The sequence below is a fragment of the Castor canadensis genome, chromosome 6, assembly GCF_047511655.1.
Source record: "Castor canadensis chromosome 6, mCasCan1.hap1v2, whole genome shotgun sequence".
NCBI lineage: Eukaryota > Metazoa > Chordata > Mammalia > Rodentia > Castoridae > Castor > Castor canadensis.
The window spans coordinates 118,800,881-118,823,105 of NC_133391.1; the positions used below are offsets into that span (position 1 = coordinate 118,800,881).

Below are 22,225 nucleotides of genomic sequence, written 5' to 3' on the forward strand. Positions count from 1 at the left end.
ATGTGCCTAAAGAAGCAAAGAAAATTATTTCTGCCAAGAAAATAACAAAGTACAGACAGAATAAAGGAAAAATGGAAAAATAACACCTCACTTTCCTACTACTGCTTTGGGTTTCCTTCTGAGGCCTGGCTATATTCCTGAGTTTGGATCCTTGGGATAGTTCAGTTTCTTTCCAATAAGCTTTCTTTTAAGTTCAAATTAGCTCGAGTTAGCTTCTTTTATATAGTGCAAAAAGAACTAAAGCTCTGTTCTTGTTACTACATATACAATTTTTACAAGCAAAAATTGTAATCAATCCAGATACTACAGTGGTGTGCACTTGTAATCCCAGCACCAAGGAGTCCAGCTTAAGCAGGAACACTACAAGTTCAAGACCAGCAAGATCTCAATCTCAAAAAAAAAACCAAAGTAATCAAGTAATCAGTTTAGATATCAATCTCAAAAAAAAACCAAAGTAATCAAGTAATCAGTTCAGGTATTTTTTATTTTGCTTCTATCTTGTTGCCAGAATTTTTATACATTTACTAACATTTCTATTGAATGGCTACTTCAAACTAACAAACTAAGCTTCCCTTGAATAAAGCCCAACCAAAATAGTGCAACCTTTTTTTGTGTGTGTGCCAGATTCTTGCTATGCAGCCCAGGCTGGTCTTGAACTTATGATCCTCCTGTCTCAATCTTCTCAGTGCAGAGATTACAGGCCTTCACCACCATACCCAAAATCATTTAATCTCTACTTTGCAATATAGGATTATTATGAGGATAAATTACCACTGTATGAGTGTAGATACAGTTGATGCAGGATGTCAAACTAAGTTATTTCAAAAACCAAGACCAGCATAATCTACTTTTTGATAAGAGCTGTCAAAAGCTATATAATTTTAATGTATTATAACATACCAAATGCTACAATACTGCACAAGAAATGTGTCTCTAGCACTCAGATGGGCAAACTTTCTCTATAAAATAAGATCAGACAATATTTCAGATTCTATTGGCCACAGTCCATCACAACTACTGTTCTCTGCTACTGGAATGCAAAAGCAGCCATAGACAATACATAAAAAAGTGAGTCGGTGTTTAAATAAAATTGTCTTTATACACATTGAAATCTGAATTTCATACACTTTTCCTGTGTTACAAAATATTACTCTCTGCTGGCAGAGTGGTTTAAGCAGTAAGAGTGCCTGCCTAACAAGTATGAGGCCCTAAGTTCAAACACCAGTGCTGGAAAAAAAAAATTCCTTTGCTTATAGGCCTCACAAAAATAGGTAGAGCTAAATTAGGCTCTGCCCTAGGTGCCTGTGGCATACAGATGTACTCCTCTCACAGAACGGAGGGTTGTTTTTGTTTTTGCCATGCTAGGTATAGGGATCAAACTCAGGGCCTCATGCAAGCTAGGCAAGCCAGAGTGGAGTTTCTCATGTTTTCATTTGTGAACTCTCCTTTTACCCTTCCAGTGGTACTAATCTACAGTACCCTCTTTTCTAATAATTATCCTTTCAACTTTCTTCTTTCTTTGGGCATTTCTCATTATTATCTAATAGAAAATCCAAATAATCATAGCATATCTTATGTGGTTAGTGGGTCTTCATGTCTTAACTTTTTTTTTTCTTTCCTCTTCTTAGCTACCTTTCAAATTTGCTTTTATTTTTGTCTTTGTTTCTCTGTTTCAAAAACCTTTATAAAAAACCTGGGTGGGAAGGCCCACAGAGGCTCAAATGGCAGAGTGCCTGCCTAGCAAGTACAAGGCCCTGAGTTCAAACCCCAGTACCAACAAAAAAGAAATAACGTCTGGGTAGGGACAAGGGTAGGAAGTTCTACAGGTTAGGCATTATACCAAATCTTTAAAGTATCCAGAAAGATGATTATTAGGTTATATATTTTTAAAATTATTTGTTCTGTGCTGTAATTTATAATATACTTAATATAGAGATAAAATATTCCAAATACCTTAACTAATATATTAACCTCATTTAGGAAGTTTGACCACAGGATCTCATCTTTCCATTTTTCTTTGTGGTTTATAGTTTTTTATGTCTATTCTTCCCAGGGTTCTCCTATTTTTTTTTTCCTTGGTGGTACTAGGGGAAGAGGGGTTGTTTGGGTTTTTTTTTTTAGTGCTATGATTTGAACTCAGGACCTCATGTTTAATAGGCAAGCACTCTGCTACCTGAGCCACATCTCCAGCCTTTTGCCTTAGTTACTTTTCAGGTAGGATCTCCTGCTTTTGGCCCAGGGCTGACCATGGACCACAATCCTTCTACCTATGCCTCACAGTAGTTAGGACAACAGGCACATACCAGCCCTGCTTCTTGGTTGACAGATGGGGGTCTCAGTAACATTTTGCCTTGTTAAGCCTGAAAGCACAATACTCCCTATCTTTGCCTGTAACTGGGATTACACCACCATGCCTTGCAGGCTTCTCCTGTCTTTAATTTTAGACTCTGTATCTTTAAAGTTCCTGGAAGTCTTCATATGGAAGCTATGAACCTATTTTGTCATATAGTGAAAATTCAGATAAGCTTTTCAATAAAACGTTTTAAGCATTACGTATTAACCCACCAATTTTTTATTTTATTTATGCTTTTGTTTCTTAAGTAGAAACTTGCTGAACTTCTGTGCAAAGCAGACAGTAAAGTCAGCAAAATGACTGTAGAAGAGGAAACATCAAAAAACATGGATCCTTTAACAAGTGAAATACGTGAGAATGACTAGTACTACCAAAGTAATATCATATATAAAAAGATAGCTAAACTTAGAAAACACCTGTTTCTTCATGACTCCTTCTGACCGCAGGGACTTTGGTATTCAAAGCATTCACTCACAGTGACTCAAATTCCAGAAAAACCAGGCAGTACTGCACTTTAGTTCACTTACATACTAAAACCAGAAAGAAAAACTGACAGGTTACATTTTACAACAAACATTTTTCAGCACCAGAGAAATGGGTTAACTTTTAACTATAAACATTTTTAAAAGAACTGGGCCTCTTGTTTTCTTGTTAAAATCTGTGTCCCACACAAGTAAAACTAGTTTGAGAAGGAACTCATCCACCAGAGGGAGCCCTTACGAAACAAGACCAATAAAATGTTAACAGAAATCAAAAGTATAAAGCAACTGAAGATTAGGATACATCTCAAATAACAAAATCTTTTAGGTACATGAATTCCATCACAATCACAAATAAAATTTTAATTGTGCTGTATTTCTCAGAAACACAAAATTTCTGCATTGTAATGGGCCCCTGTGCTCATTTTTTCAGGTGCTCATATGCTGAACAAATCCGTGACAGACCTATAACTAGTCACCCATAGCAACTCAACCAAAGAAGCAGTATTTATCCCTTCCACTCTACTTCACACCACCCCTTTTATTAAAAGGTAAGTTATAGGACCATTTTTTTGAAAGCTAGTCACTTACATACACAATGTCAACAGTCATCCTGAAATAGTCACCTAACTGTAAGTTTGTCCTGCCTCCCACCTCCTATCATTGGTCAACCTCATCTCCTACCATTCAGTTACAAGTATTTCCAAAATATCTTGGTATATCTGAGACCAGTAAAATTAAAATTGTAAAGAAACAGTATCAGTAGCTACCTATTAATCTAGGTATTTTGAAAGTAATACTTATTAAATGCTTAATAATTCTGCATATCCATGTAAACCTCACAACAAACACAAGGCAGGCACTACTACTACCCCACTTGTCAGATAAGCACCCTGAGATGTGAGATGTGAGGGCTCATTTCTGGTGAAGAGCAGAGCACAGACTACTGAACTGCAACAGAGACAAGAAATACATCTCTGGAATGTAAAGAAAAGCCAGTCAGTGAGCCTAATTTTAAAACCTTCCTAAAATTATAAATCAGTGTTTTTTAAGGTACTGGAGTTTGAACTCAGGGTCTCATGCTTACAAGGCAGGAGCTCTGTCACTTGAGCCACTTATCAGTCCTTTCCCTAAACTTATAGGCAATTTGTAACATAGGCTTTAAAAGATCTAACCAAGAGAAGGGAATTTATAAAATAACTGTATACGTGTTGAATTTTTCATAGACAAATTTATCAGTAGGTAGGCAGGTAGGACATTAGGTAAGGGTGAATAAGGTAAGGGTCCAGGAATACCCATATATTGAGATAAAAAAATTTATGAGAATTAACAAAACTTTAACTCATTTGTAGCCTACATTAAATGAAATTAATGGCATATTTTGATAAGTTCCAACATATTTTTGTACGTTAAATGAATGGCTTTGGACTAAATTGTTTTTAAGGTCCTGTTAAGCAATAAAATTCCATGATTATAACACAAACTAAATTATGTAACTTTTTCCCTCTAATTTTATCTAAGTTTTATAAACCTCTGCCTCTTAAATTGATGGTTCTAATTATTTAAATATTAGTAACATGATTAAGTCCTACATCTGAAACACAAATACAAACTCTCCCAGTTTTAAAAGGTTGTATTTTAAGGTTTGATATTTTTTATATTTCATACACCGATTCTAGAATGCAGAACTAAACAGTGGTTATTTTTGTACATTTTCCGATGGTCTGAGCACCTGGCCTTTGTGACCAGTTACAATGTCCCGCTACCAAAATACAGCGATTGACTCAAAATCAGGCATGTGATAAAAGCTGGACCTTCCCTAAAATTCCCTATGCTAACACTAGGAAAAAGAAAATTTTTTCTACTTGGATGCTCAACTGAACTTGTATAGGCTGGGGGGCTGCTGATGCCTTCCTTCTCAGCAATTAAAGTCTATAATAGGCGCTTAAGAAAGTGAAGCCAAGCAGAGACAAGCAGAAACAAAACAAAAGAGTAAAACAATGTCCTAATGACATCCATTTGGTCTGTGAATTCATTTCTGTCCTTCCAGGTTAAAAAAGCCAAGGCATGGAATTTTAGCTTAAGCTTGTTTAAAATGGTGTGCTGACATTTGCAAACAAACAGTCTCTATTGAACTAAGTCAGAGATGACAGATTTCAGCACAAATGCCAATCTCCAATATTGCAGCACTGTGAGGAGAGGGATTCTGAAGTCCTCTGGATGAAAACACAATGATCTAGTGACAGCATCTGCCATGATTAAGACTGTACACATACCACATACTTTTCACCCTTGGATAAGCACTATCTTAAGAGATGACAGTGCTAAATGAGCGAAGAAGCAATAAAGAACCCAGAAAGCCAAAACAGAGTGAAAATTACATCGGTGAAAGGATAAAATGCTACCAAAAAGCCAATCAAAGTTGAGTGAGGTGGTGCACACCTGTAATCCTAGCACTTGGGAGGCTGAGGCAGGAGGATTCAGAGCTCCAGGCCAACCTGCACTACACAGCAAGACTCTGTCTCAAAAAGAAAAACAAAAAGTCAACCAAAATAAAAATTGGCTTAAAATTTTAATGTACCCATTATTCTTTGATTTAATACTTGAAGAATACTGATCCACTTTTTTTTGGTCTTTCTGTTTAAATATACTCTGGATCATTTATGACTCAGCGAGAAAAAGGATGGTTTATTGGTTTAGGTTCACATTTCAGCTCAAGTCCCCTGGTTTTAAGGCTTTTAAAATTTTTTTTGTAGTACTGAGGTTTGAACTCAGGGTCTACACCTTGAGCCACTCCACCAGCCCTTTATTGTGATTTTTTTTTTTTTTTTTTTTTTAAGAAATAAAACCTGGGCTGGTTTCAAACCACGGTCCTCCTGATCTCTGCCTCCTGAATAGCTGGGATTACAGGCATGAGCCACCGGCACTTGGCACAAGACATTTTTCTAACTGAAATTTTCACTGAGATAATTGCAGATTCACATATAGTTGAAGTAATACAGGGAGATCCCCAGTACACCTTGCCCAGTTTCCCACAATGATAACCTTTTACAAAACTGTAATATGTCACCACAACCAGAATACTGACGTCATCTGCCACTCTTATTCCTATTTCTACCTACAGCATCTTTAACTTGCCAAATGTATCTTTGCTTTCATCCTATCAAAACACTCCTAAATACTCTATATTAAAATTCTATTTGTTCCCCAGTTGTTTTTTTTCCCTTTTTAACTGGCCTTCACCAACATCTTTTTATAAGTAGCTTTGGGGTTTCAGACTATTCTGTACTTGGGTACCTCACCACTTTCATTCTATCTATAATTAGCTCTATTCTAATTTTTCCAAGCACTAGTCTTGAGATAAAAAAATCCTGAAATTGAAGCTACATACTAGCTTAGGCAAACTATTTAACTACTCAATATGTCCCTAATCTATAAAACTAGACTGCAGGGCTGAGGGTGTGGATCAAGTGATAAAGCACCTGCCTACCAAGCACAAAGCATGGAGTTCAACCCCCAGTACCACTGAAAGAAAGGAGAGGAGAAAAGAGAAGAAAAGAAGTTAAAACTGGAATAAAAGTACCTGCTTCAGAGTTGCTGAAGATCAAAGTGTGCCTGCAAAGTGACTGGCACGATATAAGGCACAGAATTAAGTGCTAATTAAACATTTACCATAATTATTGAATATTCACATAATGAAGACTTATTTAACAGCAAACTCATCCAACTTCAACATCCTTAACATTCTAATTTCAATACTGTATGCCCATTTGTTCAGCATTCAACAAAAACATACTATATTCAAACAGAGGGAAAAAAAACAGATGAACCAAACATAGAACATTTTTTCACAAGTGCACAACTATTAAAATTCAAGATAGACAGCAATGCTGAAAAAAGGATAAAGTTCTGAGGCACTTTTGATGAATGAAGTATTATATAACTTGGTTCTTTAAGAGTGCATTTACTTCTCACATAAATGGGAAGGTATGAGGTAGGGAAGAAGTGGGACATAGTATTTTCTAGAGAAAGGACATAAAGACAACTAATGTACTAATGCAAAAAAAAAAAAAATGGGGCATGTGCTGAACACAGGTGGCTCATGCCTATAATCTGAACTACTCAGGAGGCAGAAATCAGGAGGATCACTGTTCAAAGCCAGCCCAGGCAAGACTCTATCTCAAAAATACCCATCACAAAAGGGCTGGCGGAATGGCTCAAGGTGAAGGCCAATTTCAAGCCCCAGTACAAGGGAAAAAACAAGAAAAAACCAAAAAAATGGGTCACGTATAGAAAATAGCACAGTTCAGGGACTGGAGGTGTGTCTCAAGTGATAGACTGCCTGCCTGTTTTGCAAAATATGAACACCTGAGTTCAAACCCCAGTCCCACCAAAAAAAAAAAAGAAAGAAAGAAAGAAAAGAAAATACCACAGTTCAGGTTGGCAACTTAAAGGAATGATGGAAAAGAAAAGACTGGCCAGCCCCAGATCCTTCAAGGCTTTGAATCCAAGACCAGTCTAACATTCATTCTATCTATAATGAAAATTCAAAGATTTATGAGTAGTGCAATTGTAAATTCATGGTTAAACGATGAATGTGGCTATAGGGGACTGAGGGAGAAATCTCTACTGTGCCAGTATGAGGCCCATGCAAATTAATCATAAGAAAACATAGAAAGAAAGTCTGAGGGAGAAATACTAACTCAATTCTATTGGTACAATTTAAAAATTAATAAAATTTGGGAAGAAGAAAGTGTAGATGATCCAGGTTTTAAGCATCAGTTCCGTGAACTGTACTAAAGAAAAATGGCTCCCAGACTTTTCCAAAAATCATATATCTATTTTCCTGAATTCCATACTACATATTTAATCTTTTTTTTTTTTTTTTGGAGTGCAGGGGTTTGAACTCAAGGCCTACACCCTGAGCTACTCCACCACCCCCTTTTTGTAATGGGTTTTGTTGAAACAGGATCTCTCAAACTATTTGCCTGGGCTGGCTTCAAACCACAATCTTCCTGATCTCTGTCTCCTGGGTAGCTAGGCTTACAGGGGTGAGCCACTAGTGCCCAGCTAAATTTTAAAAAGTGTTCTATGTTGGTATCCATATTCTGAGGGTTCAATATGCTCTCCCAATGTTTCTTTTATTAAAATGGCTTTCTGTAGCTAACCTCTTTTCAAAAATCTAAACAAACTAAATAGATTAATATAGTAAAGGTTATAATAAACATTTTAAGTGATACCACTAAATGTTCCAAGAATCTCAATCTAACAAAATTAATAGCTGTGATTCTATTCAGATTTTTAGGTATGCCCATTTTTTAATTTGGCTCCATTTTACAGTTTGAAAATGTTAGTCAGCTCAAATATGTGATATAAAGTTAAAATTACCCTTGCACAAGATGAATTTAAAGACAAATTATTAGTCAGGTGTGGTGGCACACAACTATAATCCTAACAGCTGGGAGGCTAAGGCAGGAGGATGATTAAGTTCAAGACCAGTCCAGGCTACACAGTGAGACCCTAACACACACACACACACACACGTGCGCACACGCACATGAAAATATCTATTAGTAGATAAGAAGTTTGAAAATGTTTCCTTTGTTGTCTATCATTTTACCAGGTCTTTCTTTCCCCGTGCCTTTTGATTCAGCAAATTTTTGTATCAAACTTTCAACTGTAGTATTAGCCATGTTGTTTATAAATTCTTCATGAACCTATGAAAACAGAATAAGGATAATTTTTTCTTTTTACCCTAAAATTCTTACAATACATTACATAAAGTTTCTATAAGCAAGCAGAAATATATATATATATACATATATATATATGTGTATATATATATATATATATATATATATATACATAAATGTATCATCCAGCAGAGTTTGAAAACTTTCATTTACCTAATATGCTGTTACCTAACTCACAGTGTTAACAGATTGCTTACCTTCACCTCTTAAGATATGGCCTAACAGCCTTAGAAATCAAGGCAGTTTCCTAGTCTCATCTTTAGATTGTTTTAGTGACAAAATTCTTACAAAGACAAAAACTTATGAAGACAATAACAGCTTTAGATCTTAATAGTAAAGAAAAAGACTTCATCTTTCTGTACCATATGTAGTTCAAATATACTTCAAATCATCATTAAACTGCTTTTATATTTTTGAAACATTTCTAAGTTCAAGTCTTTCTAACTTAATAAAGTTGTTGCTCTAACTTTAAAAATAGTAAAACTTATAAGAACTATTGAAAAATTGGTAACTTCTGAATTTTAATGCAAAGACTGTGTATAATCTTTTTAAATTATATAGTTATTAAAACTATAGCTATTTACTACATACTAACTGCAAAGTTAGTTATATATATAGCAACTAAATACTGTAACATTCAATTAGCTATATTTAAAAATTTGAATAATCATGCTTGGTGACCAAAAATTTTTTTAAGCATACAAGTACATATTCTTTATTTGAAATAATTTAATATTATACCTATGAGTTTTAGACAAAGTGATAAAAGATTTATAAAGAGCCCTAAATAAGCGTGAAATTTTCATAAATCAGTTCAACAAAAAAGCAAAAAAAAACTTACTTACCTGGCCTATCTGCAAATGAATTTCCTTGATAGCATTTAATAAAGATCCTATAATTTCTTTTATGTGAATGAGATGAGTTTCTTCAATGTCTTGAAATTTCTAGATAGTAAATATAAAAAGTTACATATAAAAATGTATAGATACATGTAAATAATATATTCTGGAATCAAGAGGTTTTAGAAATCGTGTCAATACAGGTAACTAAATTAAGTAAGTTTCCATTATTACTTAACAACGTCTCTAGACATATGGGTCTAGTGTATGTATTGAACAATAGCATTGAGAAAGGTTAACTTTTAGTTCCAGCATTTTTTAAGCAAATGTCAACTTTTCCAGAGTTTGAAGACACTTACAAATTAAACTCTATTATCTTGGTAACAAAAACTTGAAGATGATCCAGAAGAGAATTTACGAAAGCCAACTGATAAATAGTTTCCAAAACCGGAAAACTATGCTGGTAGAGCAAAAACTAGTCTACTTCTGAAGTCTTCATAATCTATCCAAAGACACTCAAAATGCCTTTCTAATCCTTGAAACATGAGCATAATCTCCAAACTAGGCTGTCTTCGACCAAAGAAATTTGGGAAAGCCTGTGTACTCTGTCTCAGCACTTCTCAACCAAAGGCAGGGATGCATCAGATCACCTAGGGAATGTTTTCCAACCACAAAATATACCAATCCACCAGTCCCACCTGAGGAACAGGGTGGAACAGGTGGGAATGTTGAGTGGAAAAAAATTCCAACTTACTCTAAAATTTATTCCTCAGAGAGAAAAGTACTGCTAGCTTGGCTTCACAATGAACATTAAAAATCCTGAGAAATACTAAAATGATACTTGCTTCACTATGCTTAACCCAGCATTTTCTAAATTTCTTTGACCTCACAACCTTTTTTGTTTTTCTTCTTCCCTAAACATTAATATGTCACAGAACAATAATGTTCCTCAAAACAGAGTATGGGAAATGCTGAGCTCTCTATTTTCAAACAAAATAATTTGTCATTTCTGCTGCACAAACATAATTACTTTTATTGCCAAATTAAATCAGTTCTTAAGTAATGGGCCTAAATGCCTACTATTTTTCTGTGTTAAGTTTATCAAATTAAATTCTCTCCCATTATATTTAATGTCCAAATTTATTTAGCACTGAGTTATAAAATCTGGAATCGCTAAGCCAAATGATATCATTTGTGTAAATGGTATAAACGTCTTTAAAAAAATCAATAATGACAAAATTATGTTTTGCTGAAAATGTAAAAATAGAAAAACTAACATAAATTTTATTCATGAGGAATACAATAAAGCACTGTACCAGAATAATTTTGACCAAGCCAATGAAAATATCAGTATGTCAAGATCCCAAATTATCCTCAAGAATTCAGTAGGAGGATGATTCGTCTAGGTTCATATTACAAAAAATGATCCTCAGCCTAAATTTTAGCAACTTAAAGAATATGGTATTTTCTCAGAGACAGAACTAACTACAGTAAAGCTGTGCCAACCTGCTATTAAGATCATATGGACCTCTAACTCCAAGAAAACTGTGTATTCATTCCCATTTAAAACAACTACACCAAAGAAGACAAATTCTTATTTAGAAATATCTTGAAGCATAAATCCATATAGAACTAAAAATGCACTTCACATACAATTTTGAAATTGTGTTGTTTTTCATTTTGGGGGGAAGCAGGAGATACTGCTACCAAAATTAGTGGCTACTAAACTCAGCAGTTCAACACTGGCTAATGAGTATAGTTTCAAGTGTTTAAAAATAAATAAATGAACTTTTTTGAACAAATGAGAAAACATTTTTCCCCTTGCAATTTTAAACTCATTGTGTTCACAGATATACTGTTACATTAATTTAAAAAGCACAATCATGTCTGCTGCTAAAGCTATACAAGGCTACTCTAATCCTGAGAATGTTGTTTAGAAATCTCAATTTCCACAAAGGAGCTACCTCACTGCATGAAATTAAACAAAATTTCTGCATACTATTTCAAATTTTTTAAAGTATTCCATTAACTAAAAGTGATAAAAACCACAAGTATAAAGAAAAATGCAATTATCACTCTTATTCTCAACCCAAATGAAAAACTCTACCATGCTCACACATACATATTCTAAGTAAATTCTAACCATTCTTGTCCCAGGGACTTAATTTCTATTCCCACTAGTAAACATAGGTCCTGCTGGCCAAATTTGATTCTCACTATACTGACAGGTTCTTTCCCACTGTGACTAAGTCAATGTGACTGGCCCAAAACAAAAGGAAAGCAGAGAAGTTAAGGATTCTTTTGCTGGGTAAGGAGGTTCACACCTGTAATCCTAGCTACTCAGGAGGCAGCAACAGAGGCTAACCCCAATCTAAACATTTGTGAGACCCCCATCTCAACCAGGTGGTGCACACCTGTCATCCCAGCTACGCAAGAAGCATAAATAGAAGGAGTTCGGTCAAGGCCAGCCCAACATAAATACAAGACCTCATTCAAAAAAATACCTAAAGCAAAAGGGGTTGGGGGTGTGACTCAAGTGACAGAATACCTGCCTAGCAAGCACCAGGCCTTGATTAATATCCTCATATTGCAAATAGCAAGATAAATAATTAATATGCCACTCTAAAGAAAATGCAACAAGGAAGCAGAAAAAGATAAGGAAAATTACTTTTTAAAAAGTAACAACAAAAACAAAAAACCCTGACCAGCAAATTCTAATTCCTGCTACTTTCTAACCTAAACAATTGAAAGGCAAACATTTTCATGGGGAGAAATGCTTAGTGATTTAAAAGACAAAATAGCACTTTCTGAAATCTGCAATTATCTCATTTGCTACAGGAATTTAAGCTTTTTATTTCACTAGATTTGGAACCTTATTTAACACAATTAAACTCTTCTTTTTTGGGGGTTGGGGTGGTGGTGGAATTTGAACTCAGGACCTCACGCTTGTTAGGCTAGGGCTCTACCACTTGAGTTACCCCTAGTCCCAATTCCTTCTTCTTGAAGCATTCTCTTTTCCTAGTTGCTATGACTTGACACTCCAGTTTTCTTCCTTCTTTGGCTTCTCCAACTTGGGTTTCAGCTTCCCTTCCTCTACCAAACTCTCAATGAGTCTCTCCAAGTTTGGCCTTAAGGCCCTTTCTTCTCCAGATGCTGATCAGAGGCAAAGTTATCACAACTTTGTGTACTGACAACATTATTTTATATAGGTTTATAATAATTTACTCAAAATCTTTGGAACCAAGTATATTTCAGAATTCAAATTTTTTGGATTTTTAAAATAAAGATGCCTGGCAGTGTTTAAAAACCACATACTTTCTAATACTACCAGCAGAATCTGCAATAGCATGTTTATCAAATACAATAGTATTTCTAAAGAAAATATATGTATATTCAGTCTAACATAAAGATGATAAACAACCTCACATACATTCGGGCCAATTTTAGTGCCAAATGAGTTACAGGAAAGAAAGAAAAATTGGATTTTCAGAGCTTTGGGGACTCAGAATTATGGATAAGATTATGGATATTAAAGGTCAGTCCAGATTATCAGGCCCCTCCAAAACTACCTACTTGACATCTCCCTGTAAGTATCTCAAAATTAACATATTCAAAAACTGAGTATCTGTTTCCCTCTCTACTTGTCAAACAGTTCTTCATTTAATCTCTCCCATTCCTCTCTATCCACGTGGACAGAGTTCAAATTCCAAGCCCAATAAAAAAATTTATTTTCACTTCTAAATAAACTAAATTAAAATCTACTGGTAAAGAAAGATATAGTCTGGACTCTATTAAAAAACAGAAGCCAGGTATGGTGGTGCACTCTAATCACTGCACATGGGAGCCTAACGCAGGCAGATCCTGAATTCAAACCCAGCCTAGGTTACACAGCAAGACCCTGTCTCAAACAAACAAAAAACAATAGTTAACCTGCTCAGCAGTTCTGTTTGTGTATCAGAAAGAAAGACAAGCACAAAGAAAAGCCACAAAACATCATCTTTAAAAGCAGCATGGTCACACATCTCCTCAAATAAGGCCAATATTGAAAGTGATCTTATCTCCCTCAGCATTCCTCTACTTCCCCACCCCTTACATTTCCAATGCATTTGCAGCTCTTCTCCTCCAAGACTACCACACTGGCCTTCATTCTTCCCACCTGTCTATTTCAAACTAGACTACTGATTCTCCTTTGATCCAACAATAATCCACTCTACACAAAAATGCCAGAAGCATCTTTCAATATACAGATCAGATCATGTCACATTCTTATCTTAAACCCTTAGGTGGCTTCCAGTTGCTCTTTGAAGAAAATCTAAATCCTTAATAAAACCTAATCCTTGCCTATCTCTTCAATCTCATTTCTTTTCACCATCTCCCTTTAATTTTCTCAGTTCTAGAATGTACTTTTTACTTCTAAGAATGAAGCATCTCTTTTATACCTCTGGGCCTTCATATACATTAACATATAAGCTGAGGCAGTCATGATCTATAAGTCTCCTGTTCATTCCTCAAGTCTTAGTTTTAATCTTCACTTCTCTAAAAAGGCCTTTCCTGACTTCCTAACTCAAGTTAGGTCATTCCTATTATTCTATCTCATAGACAGAAAAGTCTTGTAATATTTATAATAATTTATTACTTTGTAAGCATGTATAATGTCTGCCTCTATCATCTATACTATAAACTCCATATAGAGCAAGGAACTGTGTTATTTACATATATGCTGTACATACCCAACATCTAACACAGTACTTATGACATGGTAAGCAAAAATGGATGCCTGCAGTCATGGATACAAGATGTGAGCCTTTCGGTTTCTGAGATGTGAGTCATTCACTTTTTTAAGTGAGAAGACAGAAAAAACTAGGGTTCAAAATATCAGCAATGTAAGAAGTCCTTTCAGCCAGGCACTGGTGGCTCATGCCTATAAATCCTAGCTACTTGGGAAGCTGAGATCTGGAGGATCATGGTTGGGAGGCCAGCCTAGGCAAAAAGTTCACAAGACCCCGTGTTAACAAATAGGGTGTGGGTATCTATTACAAGCAATGCAGGAAGCTGAGATCAGAGGACTAGTGGAGTGGCTCAAGTGGTAGAGTGCTTGCCTAGCAAGCATGAGGCCCTGAGCTCAAATCCTGGCGCCACAAAAAAAAAAAAAAAAATTCTGGTTTAAAGCTGAGATCAGGAGAATCACATTTCCAGGCCAGCCCAGACCAAAAAAAAAAAAAGAAAAAGTTCATGAGACCACAACTTGATGGAAAAAAGCTGGGCCTGATAGTGCATACCTATATCCCAGTTGCAGTGGAAAGTATAAAATAGGAAGACTGTGATCCAGGCTGGCCTGGGCAAAAAGCAAGACCTTCTCTCAAAACTAAGGGATGGAGATATGGCTCAAGCAGGAAAGCACCTGCCTTGGAAACTTTGTCCTGAGTTCAAATTCCAGTACCACCAAAGAAAAGTCCTTTCATGTGTAATAGATGCCTATCATGAGCTGGGAACTATTTCAAGTTCTGAGATTATAACAGTAAACAAAAATAAATCAATTTCTGTTGTTACAGAGCTTATATTTTAGTGTAGTAAGACAGACAATAAAAAATATGGATATATATGCAGTAGGCTCACCATGTTCTAGCCCCTCAGACATGATGACTAAAAATGTTCCAAAAAGAGGTTCTATTCACTAGCCTGGGTACCAGAGTCGTAGCCCTCTACGAACATGCATGAAAAACAAATAGACCCCTAACATTGTAATAGACAGAGATTTGTGGGGTCCTCTGTCACCTTAGCATATCCAATCTGATTGACAAGAAGTGAAATTCTTGGTTATCTTAGACAATAGGTGCTAAGGAGGAAAATAAAACAGGAGGACAAAAAGGATGGAAGAAGATTCATAAAAAGCATCCACCTTAAGCCAGACCTGTAACTAAGGTTCTAAGAATACCAAACTGGATATAATTTATCCCAAACTACAAGTAGACACACATTTTTTTATTGTCTATCTTTCCCCACCTAAAATGCAAGTTCTATGAGAATAGGGTTTTTCACTGTTTACTGCAGTATCCTCAGCACTGAGTCACTTCCAGTTTTCTTCTTTCAGGAGAAGTAAATCTTAAAATCCACAAAACAAGGCTAGCAATCAGCTTTGTTTTCCCCATCTACCAATGCCCTCATTTTTCCCCAATTATTTTTAAACAGTGTCTTCCATCTGGCTCATAATGCCTTATGACATTATCTTTATGGCTTCTTGGTCCTCAATTTTCTAAGAAGATGTGATTTCTTTTTTTGGTGATACTGGGGTTTGAACTCAGGGCCTCACGCTTGCTAGGCAAGTACTCTACTACTTGAGCCACTCCTCTAGCCCTTTTTTATGTTGGGTATTTTTGAGATACGGTTTCTTGAACTATATGCTGGGGCTGGCATCAAAAACCACGATCATCCTGATCTCTGCCTCCTGAGTAGCTAGGATTATAGGTGTGAGCCACTGGCACCCAGCAGGATGCAAATTTTTAAAACGGCATTAACTAGAACTGTGCATCTAAAAATTTCTAGTATTAAAAATTATGACAGAAAAATATTATTTCACAATATCCTCTTTTCAAATTAAAGCCTTAAAAATACCAACCTGAGCTGTTTCTGTCATTTTCTGTTCAAAATCAGCTTTTGCTAATGCATATTTTTCCACATAGAGTTTATAGGTATCTGTGGCTTTCTTAGATTTAACAGCTGCCTGTAACAAAACAAAAACATTTTAATTGCACGTTAACCTTTTTTTCCTTCCTGATATAAGTTAATATGAAATAACAAATTAAAATACATTTTAAGAGTTCAGTATGACACATAACTAACTTTAATAGCTGTGGTCAAGTCTGCCTTAGTCATTTTGTTTTTGTTATGGTCGGATAACAACTCAAACACTGACTCTCCTTTCTGTATGATGAAATATACTTTGAAAATTTTAAATACTCCCATTTTATAACTTGGAGTAAGATTGTACAACCATACTATAATGGTACAATGTTACTAAAAGTAAGTCAACACATCATGAGAAACTTTCTCACAGTGTACAGTGACAATATCAAAAGAAGCCACTGACACTCTTTCTGTACCTGTCTTTGTACCTCCCCTGACAGAACATACATATTCCATTTAATGACTGATTAAAAATCTATAAACCAAGCACAAAAGTTAAGAAGCTTGGTTTTTCTCAGTTTGCATTATGTTCCAATAAATTGATGAATGTTTTTAATTTTTGCCTATTTTCTCAAGATTTCTATCTTTAATAAACTGCTACTGCAGTATTATAGTTCTACTTTTATCAGAACTACTTAAAAACTTTTATTATTAAATATTACGAAGTGAGGAACATGAAGATAAGTTGTATAGAGGATCTTTTCCTGTAGGACTTCAGAGAATAATTTATACATAAACAGACAGAAATTGGAAAAAAGTAACAAAACCACAGAAGTTTGCAGAAAACACATAGGGAGGGAAAATAAAATTATGAGTAGCTTGTAGGTTGGGGCAGACACATGACTATCAAGAAACTTTTCCTATTCAAACAACTAATTAATTTGGACACAGGAAGATGGGGGTGGTGGTGGAAAGTTTAAAGAAGATCAAAGGCAAGCAGTAGGATTTCAATATATAAAGAGGTCCATTTTCTTGATAAGGTAATAGATGGTCTACTATGAGGAAGAAAGAGCAGGACAGGCTTGGAAGCTTAATGAGAATGAAAAGTTTCAAACCATGGTGTGGAGGAAACAACAGGAAATAAGACCAGATTAAAAATACTGCTAAGGTAGGGAGAGTATTGCTAAGAGCCAAGTAAAGCTGGAAATGGACATCTGTGTACGGCCAACCAGTACCAATATGTAATTATCTTCAGCTGAGATCAGGAATCTACCAACAAGAACTAGAAACAGAAAAATGGTTTAACCATGAGATTTGAGATTAACAAGACACCCAGGGTCCTACTCTCCAAACAGGCTATTTTGTACTTTTTCTAAAACATAACTATATATATTATATATGTTATAGACTTTTGCCTTCTGAAGGAAAACAGAATGCCACTTTACCATGTACTATAAATAAAACTGGTTTTGGAGCTGGAAGAAACTAAATTCAAATTCTAGCTCTGCCACTTACTAGCCACTTAACCTTGTTTTTCAGCTTTACAGTTCTCTCATTTCTAAGACAGGATAATCCAGGTATTTTAAAAAGCTGCAGTAATTATAAAACATAATAGATAAAATGCTTAGGACAGGGTCCGACATATAGTCAGATTTACAAAATAAATAGTACCAGCTATATTTATGGTTTCTAAACCATGGTATTCAAGGAATACCATGAAAAACATACATCATTAAATTTTGTTGTTATATAAAGAAAGACTTCAGTTATTGACTTGTATTTGGTTGTACATCCCTAAAGAAAGTGACTAAAACCTATAATGATTTTCTATTTTGCTCCGATGGGTTTTTAAGAATTCCCTTCCACTGACATTATTTTATACCACTGATACTGTACTTCCTCTAACATCTTGGCCCTGTTCAAACACAAGAATTAGATGAAAGTGCTATTTAAGAGTTTACTAAGTACCTTCTCAGATCACCGTGTTAGCTAGAATTTATTTTAGAAACAATTCTAATGTCATGGTCTTCTGGGTTTCCTTTTGGATTTTTCTTATGCAAAGAGACTTTAATTTCTTCTTCCAACTATCTAAATTTCAGTTTGTACAATAGCAATCAACAATCAATAGTCTATGGAGTGATTTTTAATAACATAGCCTAATGAAATGATAGTCTCTCACTAGTAGACCCTTCTTTGCTTGTTCCTCATCCTAACAATTATTCTTTTTCTCTGCTGCCTATTAAATTACTGCTTAATAACTTATGTCAAAGACATGGCTTGTGATGACTCCTAGAGATATCTGCATTTTGAAAGGAGACTCATAAACATGGAAAATTTAAAAACTGTACTGAATATGTCTATGGTTTTAGAAGTAATTTATTTCATGTAATATTTCCCTTTTTTTCAATGCTGGGGATCAAACTGGCTTAGTAATCTTTTAATAATCTTTTTATAGGTTCTATGCAAATGAAGATACCTCCCCTTCTGAACTTATCATTCAAGCCCCTAACTTCTTGTTCTGCACTATATAATAACGTATCTTAATTCCCCAAGAAAAAGGAGTCCCCCTGAAGACAGAATGGGATAGGACGTATTTAGCCTTTAATAACATTCACAGCATCTACCATGGCAACAGGCCAGGAACTAAAATATCGATTTACTACTGAGTGCAAATTATTATATCATGGCTGGAGGTGTGGCTCAAGAGGTAGAGCACCTGCTTTGCAAGTGCAGATTCTTGAGTTCAAACCCCAATCCTACCAAAACAAACAAATTATTACCTCATAATCCAACAGTAAGCCAGAAAAACGTTTGAGTAAATGATTTAAGAAGGAAAGAATCTATTCTAAGGTATAAGCTGAAATAAATTTTAAAAATCTATTACATTAATAACTGGAAAAATTCAAATAATATTTTTCTGTAATTTTTCTTAGATTATTTTTCAACTAAACATATATACTATGCTATGACAAAGAATTTATAATCTAATAAAGGATGACTGCCTAGAAGAACATTATTCTTTATAGATGACCTATATTTCTAGAGTATAAACAAAGTAATTACTTGACAATATTACTCATCACATCATATAGGAAATTTAAGAGCTGGAAGGAAGCTACTGAAGCATCATTTCCTCCTTCTATACCGAACAGTCTCCAGAATTCTAAATAATATGGCTACTCAAGTCTTTACTGAGTCAAGAGGGACAAAAAAATTAACTTGAAATTTCTGCACCAACAAAATGTCATAATTTCTTTTTCTCCCCCCTACACATTCACACCATAAATCTTGATCTAGCCATTCAATTCACCATGCAAACTATTTACTACTTCTGACCATAAAATTACCATATTTATCTCAAGATTTAAGAACTGTATCTAACCCAAAACTGTAAACAGGTTAGTCTTTTGGAGCATTCAGGAACTGTAAAATTTTCATTTCTCTTAATTAAAACCATAAAGGAAATAAAGCACTTTTTAAAAGTTCTAAGTTATATTTAGTTAGCTCTCATTTTTAAAAGGTAAAATAAATATGCCAGAATCTTAAAATTGCATACCAACTTTTTAAGAAACATCTTAGAAAACTCACACACACACATCACACACACTCACACACATGCATGCATGCACACATACATACAGAGCACTTACTAGTAAAAGAATGAAAGATTTCAAAGAATTTGTTGACTTACAGTGTTTTAAGAATAACAAAACCAAATTTAAAGAAAACTAAAGGTATCATATAAAAGGATGCAGAGGCAATTTTAGAATTCAACTGTTATTGGGAACGTGATTTTTTTTGAAAGCAAGAAACTTCCTTCATAGGAAAACAGCTACATAGTAATACTAAATTATTAAGTCAAAACTTTCTAAAAAGTATATATGCTCATTAATACTATAAATTCTTCAAGTAAGACTATAGAAACTATATACCTTACCAATAACAAACTTGGCAACTTTTGTAAAGGTAGCATTAAAAAGGGATTTGAAACATTTTTGGTTTTGATTTTGTGGTGCTGGGGATCAAATCCAGGGCCTTCACGTTAGGCAAGTGCTCTATCACTGAGCTACACCCCAGCCCTGGAACATCTGTTCCTATGAGGAAATCATGCTTTTAAGTAAGAGCTACATTTCTTCTTATAAATAAAAGAAGACTCTACTAGATTATTAACTGGTAATAAAACAAATCCTACATTTTATTTCCTTAGTATTATAAATTTACTGATATGCTACCAGAAATGGTTCTCTATAAGTAACTATAATTCTTATAGTAAAACCCTGTAAGCAAATATATACATATAAAGTAAGTACTTGGTCATAGTTCACAAATGAGTGTCTATTAGATGGCTTTTTCATAAAAATAAGGATTTGTGAATGAGGATAAAAACCATACCATATTATAGTAGTCACACAGATTCACACTTTCAAAGATCATCAAAAAAAAAAATAGTTCAAAAATGTATGTCTCCAAAAAGATTACATTCATATTAATAAAGTTTACTGTAGGATAAAATAAATCATTTACTTAGATTTTACATTAGACTACACAGTAAATCAGAACACCCACTAATACATTTAGTATCATGAGAAAAGGTGTGATCTCCAGGCAGACCAGTTAGAACAAAACACACATTCCTTGAGCAGTCTACCATCAAAGAAAAGTTAAGCACAGGCTGCATTTCAGCTACCCATTACAACCCTTGAACACAAACACAGGCTGTAGTCCTGGCTCCTGGTCAATATGTAAACAGAAAACAAATATTTTAGCTTCATCTTAATCAATATTTTGTATTAAACTTTTTCTGGTTTTTATAAGACTCAGAATAATTTAAGTATAATCTCTCTTCACCACATAATTTTCAAACAGACACTACATAGTAGGAACTATGTTAGCCCAGTGGATTTCACCAAAAAAAAAGATGGACAGCAGTATTTAAATCAGTGGTACTCACTAAAGCTTTAACTAACTTAGACACTAGACATCTGCATTAATGATATGGAAACCGTACCAATTCCCTGTTTCACATTTGTTGTAGTATGTACTGTAAATAAATTGCTTCTGTGGCATGCATTTTTTAAAAGTCATCAGTGTCTCCAGGCGTGGTGGCTCACGCCTGTTATCCTAGCAACTCAGAAGGCAGAGATCAGGAGGATCAGGTTTAAAGCCAGCCCAGGCAAACAGTTCTTGAGACCGAATCTCGAAAATGCCAAGCACAAAAGAAGAGCTGGTGAAGTGGCAAAAGTGGCAGACCCCCTGCATAGCAAGCCTGAGACCCTAAGTTAAAAAACCAGTCCCACAAAAATAAAAATCATCAGCTTCATACTTTGTTCCTATCCTTTAAAAAAAAAAAATCAACTATTACATGAAAGAGGTCTCATGTTCTTCCTAGTCCATTCCCTTTCCCCATCCTCAATGGTAATTTTTCCATCATGTGCTTTTTGTGTTTACTGTCCCCATACATGTCCCTAATACATACTTATTTACATATAAATAGTATCTTTCACAGAGAATTAAAGTTATTTAGAAGGCATCAAATTCTGCATATTCTTCTGAAACTTTGTTTCTTAGCCAACATTATGCTTTCTAGGTTTAACCCTGTTAATATGCAACATTCTAGCCAATTCTTCTTTTTTACTTTTATAAAAGAAACTTTACATTACAAAAAAGAAGCCTAATAGACCCCAGGAACCCATCATCTAGCTTCAAGATTCCATTTATTCCTCCTCATCCAACTTTTCTCAGCTGTAGTATTTTAAATCCCTGATCCATCATCTCACCCCATTTAGTTCATTTGTTTCAACTGCCACAGTGTGGCATTATATAGAACATCCTCATATTGCTAAACATTATTATACATAATTTTTTCAACTTTATCATCCATTATTAGAAGAGTACAATTCATTTCTATATGTTATGATTACTGGTGTTTGTTTGCTTTTACTATTTACCATTCTTTTTCACTGTCTTTTTCTTCTTTTCAGTTAACACATATTTTAATATCCTCTTCTTTTTTGCTGATTCCAATTACACCTATAATTCTTTTAGTAGTTATACTTAATATCATACTTGACTACTACTAAATCTGATTACTACCAGTTATAAGGCACAACATTACCTTGTATACCACTAAAAAAAAAAAATGCTGTCAAATACTAAGCCATGAAGCAGTGATTTTTA

At 34.7% G+C, this 22,225-nt stretch overlaps 1 protein-coding gene across 5 annotated transcripts in view; it reads right to left on the reverse strand.

The window, feature by feature from the left end:
- Fcho2 (FCH and mu domain containing endocytic adaptor 2) overlaps positions 1-22,225 on the reverse strand; it is a 117,573-nt gene that overhangs the window by 67,085 nt on the left and 28,263 nt on the right. For 4 of the 5 annotated variants that reach the window (XM_074077312.1, XM_074077314.1, XM_074077311.1 and 1 more), the window contains exons 6-8: positions 16,041-16,145; positions 9,431-9,529; positions 8,453-8,549 (exon numbers count right to left, since the gene is read on the reverse strand). In XM_074077312.1, the coding sequence (XP_073933413.1) occupies positions 8,453-8,549; positions 9,431-9,529; positions 16,041-16,145 (301 nt within the window). The remainder of the gene's footprint in view (positions 1-8,452; positions 8,550-9,430; positions 9,530-16,040; positions 16,146-22,225) is intronic. The other variant, XM_074077313.1, reaches the window with a different exon arrangement.